This window comes from Myotis daubentonii, chromosome X, assembly GCF_963259705.1.
Source record: "Myotis daubentonii chromosome X, mMyoDau2.1, whole genome shotgun sequence".
Taxonomy (NCBI): domain Eukaryota; kingdom Metazoa; phylum Chordata; class Mammalia; order Chiroptera; family Vespertilionidae; genus Myotis; species Myotis daubentonii.
The window spans coordinates 126213856-126224184 of record NC_081861.1 but is presented as its reverse complement, the minus strand read 5'-3'; the positions used below and the strand labels follow the sequence as shown (position 1 = coordinate 126224184).

Here is a 10329-nt window from a genome sequence, read left to right as displayed (position 1 = left end):
CATAAGAAAGAATACAGGCACAAAAAATAAAAATGGCTACAAACAAGTACATTTCAAGAATATCTTTAAACGTAAATGGACTAAATTCTCCAATCAAAAGACATCAAGTGGCTGAATGGATAAAGAAAACATGACCCATGTATATGCTGTCTACAAGAAACCCACCTCAGAACAAGGGACTCACACAGACTGAAAGTGAAGGGATAGAAAAATATCTTTCAGGCAAGTGGAAATAAAAAAAAGCTGGGGTAGCAATACTTATATCTGACAAAATAGACCTCAAAGTGAAGGCCATAACAAGAGATAAGGAAGGCCACTTCATAGTACTAAAGGGATCGATACAACAAGAGCATATAACCCTGATAAACATATGTACCCAATGCAGGAGCACCCACATACATAAAATAACTCCTGAAAGATATCAAGAGAGAGATCAACAACAATACAATCATAGTAGGGGACTTCAACACACCACTGACATCACTGGATAAATCCTCTAGACAAAAAAATCAGCAAAGAAACAGAAATCCTAAATGACTCACTAGATCAGATGGACTTAATTGACATCTTCAGAACATATTACCCCAAAGCCGCAGAATATACATTCTTCTCAAGTGCACATGGGACATTTTCAAAAATAGACCAAATATTAGGTCACAAGCAAAGTATCCCCAAATTCAAGAAGATAGAAATCATACCAAGCATCTTCTCAGACCACAATGGCATAATAGTAGGAATAAACTACAATAAAAACAATCCAAAACACTCAAAAACTTGGAAGCTGAATAGCATGTTATTAAATATTGATTGGGTCAACAATGAGATCAAAGAAGAAATCAAAAACATCCTGGAAACTAATGACAATGAAAACACAACAATCCAAAACCTATGGGACACAATGAAAGCAGTCCTGAGAGGGAAGTTTATAGCTCTACAGGCCTATCTCAAAAAATAAGAAAAAATGGTAGTAAATCATCTAACTCTACAACTCAAAGAATTAGAAAGACAGCAACAAGAAAACCCCAGAGTGAGCAGAAGGAAGGAGATAATAAAGATTAGAGCAGAAATAAATGACATAGAGACCAAAAACAACAATACAGAAAATCAATGAAACCAAGAGCTGGTTCTTTGAAAGGATAAACAAAATTGACAAACCTCTAGCCAGACTCACCAAGAAGCAAAGAGAGAGGACCCAAATAAACAAAATCAGAAACGATAGAGGCGAAATAACAACAGACCCCACAGAAATACAAATGATTGTTAAAAAGTACTATGGACAGCTCTACTCCAACAAACTAGACAACCTGGAGGAAATGGACAAATTCCTACAAAAATACAACATTCCAAAACTCAATCAGGAAGAATCAAAAAATCTCAATAGGCCAATAACTATGGAAGAAATTGAAGCAGTCATCAAAAAGCTTCCAGCACACAAAAGCCCAGGACCAGACGGCTTCACAGGGGAGTTTTACCAAACATTCAAGGAAGAACTAAAACCTATCCTCCTCAGACTACTACAAAAAATCCAAGAGGAAGGAACACTTCCAAGCTCATTCTATGAAGCCAGCATCACCCTAATACCAAAACCAGATAAAGACAACACAATGAAAGAGAATGACAGGCCAATATCCCTCATGAACATAGATGCCAAAATCCTCAACAAAATCTTAGCAAATCGGATCCAGCAGTACATCAGAAAGATCATACACCATGACCAAGTAGGATTTATCCCAGGGATGCAAGGATGGTACAATATCCGCAAATCAATAAACGTGATACATCACATAAACAAATTGAAAGAAAAAAAAAAACATGGTCATATCAATTGATGCAGAAAAAGCATTTGACAAAATCCAACACCCATTTTTGATAAAAACTCTCAGCAAGGTGGGAGTAGAAGGATCATACCTCAACGTAATAAAAGCCATATATGACAGGCCTACAGCCACCAAAAACAAAAAAAAAAGAAAAGAAAAGAAATATTTTAGAAAACTAGGAATTTAACCCTGATGAACAGAAACCTTAAGGGGATTTGACACTGGTCCTTACATATACAAGGATACAAGGAGAATCAAACCTATTCTGTGCAACTTCAACTTTTGCTGAAGACAGAAAAATGCCATGAAGATGTAACTGGCAAAAGAAGAAGGATCTAAGGAAACAAACAAATCCACTATATTTCTTCCTGTGGAAATAATTGATTTATTTTTTTTAAAAAAAGTAAAACTATGTGGATAAGTTCATGGCTTGCTTCAAATCTGCTCCCAAACTGAGCTAAAATTAGCATGAAGTGAGCAATGGAGGCACCTATGACACCCATGTTGCAGAAACACTCACTCCCAAGGTCCTGTAAAGGCCTATAGGCTCAACCTCTGAGAGTGAGTGTCACTTTAAATTTGCTTCAGAGATACCTGCTTACCTCACCCTAGTCCCAAGCCTGTGATTGGTCAGGCCATCCCTCTGTGACATCACATTAAATGTTTCCCTAGGTAACGGGTATATAACTACCTATCTACAAGGCAGTATGGTCTGTTTCTCCAGAGCCTGAAGAGAAAGAGACCTGAGGCCACATCTCCCAACTGCTGGTAGGCGATAAGTCTGTACCAATTCTACCATGTAGCAATGGCCTGGGCCCCAAAGCAGAAGTGGGCAGAGCCAAACCTAAGGGATCCCAGGGCTGGCAGGGCCTACAGAGATGGCAGGGGAGGAAGAGGTGGCAGAGGCCAGAGCTGGGGCAGGTCCTCCAGCCACCTGGAGCCTAGTGCTCCTGGCCCCCAAGGCCCTCCACTTGTTTTTAAAATAAAAAAAAGTCTGATTGGTACAGTGATTGGTCATGGCGGATCAAACATAAGAGACATTCAGAGGAGGACAAACACGAAAATACAGATCGTACCGGTACAGGGTGATTCCGAAGCAGACGTAAACATTTTTGGCAGCAAGGATATGCAAGCAAAGGCCAAAGCGATTCTAGAGACTATTGTTGAAAGACAAGGAAGCAACTACCAATATTCAGAATGCACTGTTAATACTGCTGCAGCCCAACCAGCTGTTGCAAGAGACGTAACCACAGATAACACTGTTAGAGAAGTTCGACCATTGATCGACTGGGATCGAATTAAGGCCAGAGTGACAGACTGGGAGAAAAGAAGATGGGAAGACTTAGCACCAATTACAAAAGACTTTTACATAGAATCCAAAGCAACAAGTTCTCTGTCTCAAATGCAGGCAGACCTTTGGAGAAGGGAACATTTCAATATAACTTGTGATGATTTGAAAGATGGTGAAAAACGATCTATCCCCAACCCAACTATTAAATTTGAGGACGCTTTCCAGAATTATCCTGAAATAATGAAAAACATTCAAAAAGCAGGGTTTCAAAAGCCAACGCCAATTCAATCACAGGTGTGGCCAATTGTTCTACAAGGGATAGATCTTGTAGGAGTCGCCCAGACTGGAACAGGCAAAACTTTGTCTTATTTATTGCCTGGGCTTATTCACATCAGTTCTCAACCAACACCCAGAGAACAGAGGAATGGTCCCGGCATGCTAGTCCTTACACCGACTAGAGAATTAGCTCTCCAGATAGGAAATGAATGTTCTAAGTATGCATATAAAAATCTTAAAAGTATTTGTATATACGGTGGTGGAAGTAGACAACAACAAATAAAAGACGTTGCCAAAGACATAGACATCATTATTGCAACTCCTGGGCGACTGAATGATCTGCAAATGAATAAGTTTGTCAACCTTAGAAGCATAACCTACTTAGTCTTAGATGAAGCTGATAAGATGCTAGACATGGGATTTCAACCTCAGATAATGAAGATTTTATTAGATGTGCGCCCAGATCGGCAAATGATTATGACAAGTGCAACTTGGCCAGATGCCATTCGTCGACTTTCACAAACTTATTTGAAAGAGCCTATGATCGTTTATGTTGGTACTCTGGATCTAGTTGCTGTAAATACAGTGAAGCAAAATATAATTGTTACCACAGAAGAAGAAAAACGATCTCTTATAAAAGAATTCCTACGCAGCCTGTCACCCAAAGCCAAAGTCATCGTGTTTGTCAGTAGAAAAATTGTTGCTGATGACTTATCCAGCAATTTAAGTGTCCAAGGCCTGTCTGTACAATGCTTGCATGGAAACAGAGAACAGAGTGACCGTGAGCAGGCATTAGATGACTTTAGAAGTGGAAATGTGAAAATACTGATTTCTACTGACTTAGCATCCCGAGGTCTTGATGTTGATGATATCACACATGTGTATAATTATGATTTCCCAAGAAACATTGAAGAATATGTACACAGAGTAGGGCGTACTGGAAGAGCAGGAAAGACTGGCACGTCCATTACTCTTATGACGAAAAATGATTGGAAGACTGCCCCTGAATTGATTAAAATTCTGGAAAGATCAAATCAAAGTATCCCAGAAGCTCTTGTAACAATGGCCAAAAAATACAAGTTAGGTGAACAAAATAGAGACACAGGAAACAAATCAAAACTACTTCAACAAAAACCCAAGGAGTTTCATTAAGATCTGCAGTGAAAAGACGTTGTGCCAGACTACCAGAAGATTCAAGATAAGTTAAAGATATGCAGTGTTCAAGATACTTATTGAAAAGCATTGGAACCATACTGATAGTTTGAAGACAACTGATTATTTAATAATACCACTAAGCTTTCAATATTGTGTGTAAACTCCTTAATAAAGTCAAGTGTTTTGAAAATGACGGAGTGAGAGATTCTGTGGGGGGAAAATAGATGTTATGTGTTGGTTAAAGTTTAGATTCTATTATAGCCTGCCATGTCCACCTGTGTCTTCTCTAAAAGACTTGGTAGTAGACAACAATGGCACTTTATGTGTTTTAAAATAGTTGTACTGAAATGAAACATAGTTTTTATCAAGCTTATCCCAGTCAATATATTCCATTTTCACCCAGTGATCAGTGCCACAATAATCCCTAAAACTATCTCCAATGTACTTACCTAATTATTTTAATTCATAAGAAAACTAGAGGCCCAGGGCACAAATTTGTGAATGGGTGGGGTCTGGCCAGCCCGCCCCAATTGGGGCCATCGAGCCAGGTGGCCGGGGGGGGGGGTTGGGGAGCGGAGGGACGTGGGAGGTTGGCCAGCTGGCTTGCCCCTGATGGGGGGGGCCCGATTGGGGATGGGGCCAGCTGGGGGGAGGGGCCACAGGTGGTTGGCTGGTTGGCCCCGCCCCTGATTGGGGTGGGGGGGCCAATCAGGGGCAGGGCCAGCTAAGGGGCAGAGCCATAGGTGGTTGGCTGGCTGGCCCCATCCCCTGGTCCAACTACTGGTCAAACTCCCAGTCAAGGGGACAATTTGCATATTAGCTTTTTATTATATAGGATAACTGCTAAATCTTCTAGAAGATTCCCAAATTCTATTTTTTCCCCAACAGATGTGACTAACAGAACAGGGTGCCTGACTCAGTGCAAATCATATTTTCATACAAGTTTTGTTACCAACCATTGGTAAAAATGGTCTTGACTTTGGAGCTCTCACTTTCTTCACTAGTAAATTCAGGTGGTTATATTAAACTAGAGGCCCGGTGCACGAAATTCGTGCACTGGGGATGGGTGGGGGGGGTCCCTTAGCCCAGCATGTGCCCTCTCGCAGTCTGGGACCCCTCCCTCCTTACTGCCCACCTGCTTGCTGCTTCCTACCGCTTGGCTTGCTACTCCTTAGTGCTGCCGGGAAGGCCTTGGGTCTGCTGGGTGCCGGGCCTGCGGGTTTGTGTCTCTGATACCCCCAGCAGCCCCAGCACCTTGATGGCGGGGCTGGGGGCTGCGGGTCTTTGATCAGGGCCCCAGCACCCAGGTGGTGGGCCTTGGGGCTGCATGTTTGTGTCTTCTCTCAGGTCCCCAGCAGCCCCAGCACCGCCTAAATAACTTAAGGGAAACTTTATGTAGTCTTCTTTTAAAAGCAATCTAGTTTAAAAATGAGTTGTAGTTAAGAGAGAACAAAGAACATGGTACCTAAGAGTGAGATAGACAGACAGGAGAGGCTGGGCACTGGTCAGGGGCTTACATGCCAACTGTTCTCCACCTGGGAAATGATGTAAAATCGGTTTCTTTAGTTTTCTGCTCAATGGTCTTCTACAGAGAGTGGAGTGGCATCTGCTCGCTTCTCGCTGGGGCCTGCGTTGGTGGTCGCCTTGGGGACTGGCTGCGCTCCAGCGGGATCCGCACGGGCCTGCCTGCTCTGCCTGGCCCTGTCCACACGTTGCTTCCTCCGAGTCTTCCTTGTGCACAGCCCAGTCCATCACCCCCTCCTGTGTCTCCCACCGCCAGGGCCGAGAAAGAGGCCCACACGGAGCTCAGGTCTGCAAGGAGCTGGTCCTCTGCTTTCAGAACCTTCGGGATCTCCTCTTGCAATTGTTCCCTTCCATGACCTTCCTTCCCTACCTCTGGAATCTTGCTGGAGCACCGCATGCCTGCCCTCCAGTAGAAGGTTGTCTTTGTGTGACTTTCCGGGCAGCCTTCAGGGCCTGGTGGCCGCACTGCGGCCCTTCCACGTTGGGCGCCGGGCCTGAGGCCCGGCCAGGAAGGCGGTCGGCTCCCCAGCAAGTCCCGCTGCACCAGGCACACATGCACCCGCCCCGTACCCCGCCCTCCAGGCATGGGGGCTCCACACTGTGCTCAGGGCCTGGGAGTTAAGCAACAGGGTGGTCCTGATGGACTGGTGGCTGTGGCAGCCAAGAGGAGTTCCCACAGGCTGCAGCTGGGGGCTGGGAATGCCCCCTGGGTGGCAGCCCCTGCCAGCAGTTGCAGGAGGCTGGCCTCAGATTTGGACATGAGCAGGTGGGGCAGGCGGGGCAGCAGCTGGACAGGGGGGCTGCGGGGGAGGCAGGGCAAGGGCAGGGGTGAAGGGGCCTGTGGTAAATCTAGGGGCCTGGGCTCTGGCTCCGGGAGGGGGGGGGGCGCTGCCTCACAGCTCCACTGATCCCTCTGCCTGGAGGCCTCAGGGCTCCACTGATCCCTGGGGCCTGAGGCCTCTCGGGTCTGCTGATCCCGGGGCCTGGAGGCTTCCCTGCTCCGCTGATCCCGGGGCAGGAAGGCTTCCGGGCTCCGCTGATACTGGGGCCCTGAGGCCTCTTCGCACCTCTGATCCAGGGCGGGACGCCTCTTGGATCCGCTGTGCCCGGGGTCCTGAGGCCTCTTGGCTCCGCTGATATTGGGGCCCTGACGCTTCTTGTATCCGCTGATATTGGGGCCCTGAGGCCTCTTGGCTCGCTGATCTTGGGGCCCTTAGGCCTCTCAGCTCCGCTGATATTGGGGCCCTGAGGCCTCTCAGTTCGGCTGATTCCGGGCCAGGATGCCTCTCAGATCCACTGATCCCGGTGCCCTGAGGCCTCCGGGCTCTGCTGATCCCTTGGCAGTGAGGCCTCTCTGCTCTGTGATTTCAGGGCTGCTTGGCTTTGCTCCATTGCTTGCAGCCTGAGTATGCAAATTAACCGCCATCTTTTAGCTTCTATAATTGAAACATTGTATCTTTTGGAGTTGTTGCTTCAGGAGCTCAGAGCCCCGAAGCCATTGGCTTCCTCCATCGCTGGGGAAACCAAGCCTCCTGTTCTCAGCTGCCTGGCTGCCAGCCGCCATCTTGGCTGGCAGTTAATTTGCATATCGCCCTGATTAGCCAATGGGAAGGGTAGCGGTCGTACGCCAATTACCATGTTTCTCTTTTATTAGATAGGATAATGTTGGGGTCCCTTTCACCTCTAAATTCTTTGATGGACTTAATAGACATCTTCAGAACACTTCACCCCAAAGCCACGGAATATACATTCCACTCTGATGCTCATGGGACATATTCAAAAATAGACCACGTATTGGGTCACAAGCAAAGTCTCCCCAAATTCAAGAAGATTGAAATAATAAAAAGCATCTTCTCAGACCACGATGGCATAATATTAGAAATAAACTACAATAAAAACAACCCCAAATACTCAAACACTTGGAAGCTGAATAGCATGTTATTAAATATTGATTGGCTCAACAATGAGATCAAAGAAGAAATCAAAAACATCCTGGAAACTAATGACAATGAAAACACAACAATCCAAAGCCTATGGGACACAATGAAAGCAGTCCTGAGAGGGAAGTTTATAGCTCTACAGGCCTATCTCAAAAAATAAGAAAAAATGGTAGTAAATCATCTAACTCTTCAACTCAAAGAATTAGAAAGACAGCAACAAGAAAAGCCCAGAGTGAGCAGAAGGAAGGAGATAATAAAGATCAGAGCAGAAATAAATGACATAGAGACCAAAAACAACAATACAGAAAATCAATGAAACCAAGAGCTGGTTCTTTGAAAGGATAAACAAAATTGACACACCTCTAGCCAGGCTAACCAAGAAGCAAAGAGAGAGGACCCAAATAAACAAAATCAGAAATGATAGAGGCGAAATAACAACAGACCCCACAGAAATACAAATGATTGTTTAAAAATATTCGCCAAAACCAGTTTGGCTCAGTGGATGGAGCGTCGGCCTGCGGACTGAGGTGTCCCGGGTTCGATTACGGTCAAGGGCATGTACCTGGGTTGCAGGCACATCCCCAGTGGGAGATGTGCAGGAGGCGGCTGATCGATGTTTCTCTCCCATCGATATTTCTGGCTCTCTATCTCTCTCCCTTCCTCTCTGTAAAAAATCAATAAAATATATTTTAAAAAAATAAAATAAAAATACTTTGAACAACTCTACTCCAACAAACTAGACAACCTAGGGGAAATGGACATATTTCTAGAAAAATACAACATTCCAAAACTCAATCAGGAAGAATCTAAAAATCTCAATAGACCAATAACTATGGAAGAAATTGAAACAGTCATCAAAAAGCTTCCAGTAAACAAAAGCCCAGGACCAGACGGATTCACAGGGGAGTTTTACCAAACATTCAAGGAAGAACTAAAACCTATTCTCCTCAGACTATTCCAAAAATTCAAGAGGAAGGAACACTTCCAAGCTCATTCTATGAAGCCAGCATCACCCTAATACCAAAACCAGATAAAGACAACACAATGAAAGAGAATGACAGGCCAATATCCCTCATGAACATAGATGCAAAAATACTCAAGAAAATCCTAGCAAATAGGATCCAGCAGTAAATCAAAAAGATCATACACCATAACCAAGTAGGATTATCCTAGGGATCCAAGGATGGTACAATATCCACAAATCACATAAACAAATTGAGAGAAAAAAACCACATAGTCATATCAATTGATGCAGAAAAAGCATTTGACAAAATCCAACACCCATTTTTGATAAAAACTCTCAGCAAGGTGGGAATAGAAGGATCATACCTCAACATAATAAAAGCCGTATATGAAAAACCCACATCCAACATCATACTCAATGGGCAAAAACTAAAACCATTTCCCCTAAGAACAGGAACAAGACAGGGATGCCCCATCTCACCACTCCTGTTCAACATAGTACTGGAAGTATTAGCCATTGCAATTAGACAAGAAGAAGAAATAAAAGGCATCCAAATTGGAAAAGAAGTAAAACTGTCCTTATTCGCAGATGACATGATTGTATATAAGAAACCCTAAACACTCCATCAAAAAACAATTAGACTTAATAAATGAATTCGGCAATGTAGGAGGATACAAAATTAATGCCAAGAAATCCATGTCATTTCTATACACCAATAGTGAACTTACAGAAACAGAAACTAAAAAAGCAAACCCATTTACCATCACACCAAAAAAATTAAGATACCTAGGAATAAACTTATCTAAAGAGGTAAAAGACCTCTACTCAGAAAACTACAAGATAGTGAAAAAAGAGATAGAGGAAGACATAAACAGATGGAAGAACATACCATGTTCTTGGTTTGGTAGAATCAACATCATTAAAATGTCCATACTACCCAAAGCAATCTATAAATTCAACACACTCCCCATTAAATTATCAATGGCATATTTCACATACCTAGAACAAACTCTCCAAAAATTCATCTGGAATAAAAAAGACCCTGAATAGCTGCAGCGATCCTGAGAAAGACGAACAAAGTAGGTGGGATCTCAATACCAGATATCAAGCTGTATTACAAAGCCAGTGTTCTCAAAACTGCCTGGTACTGGCACAAGAACAGACATATAGATCAATGGAATAGGATAGAAAATCCAGAAATCAACCCGAACCAATATGCTCAATTAATATTTGACAAAGGAAGCAAGAACATACAATGGAGTCAAGACAGTCTCTTCAATAAATGGTGTTGGGAAAATTGGACAGATACATGCAAAAAAAAATGAATCTAGACCACCAACTTACACCATACACAAAAATAAA

General features: G+C 43.6%; 1 protein-coding gene across 1 annotated transcript; it reads left to right on the top strand.

Moving 5' to 3' along the window:
* The first annotated feature begins 2622 nt into the window (after nucleotides 1-2622).
* LOC132223907 (probable ATP-dependent RNA helicase DDX53) lies at nucleotides 2623-4536 on the top strand. Its single transcript, XM_059678933.1, has one exon. The coding sequence runs from the start codon at nucleotides 2623-2625 to the stop codon at nucleotides 4534-4536; it is 1914 nt and encodes a 637-aa protein (XP_059534916.1).
* Nucleotides 4537-10329: the final 5793 nt, after the last annotated feature.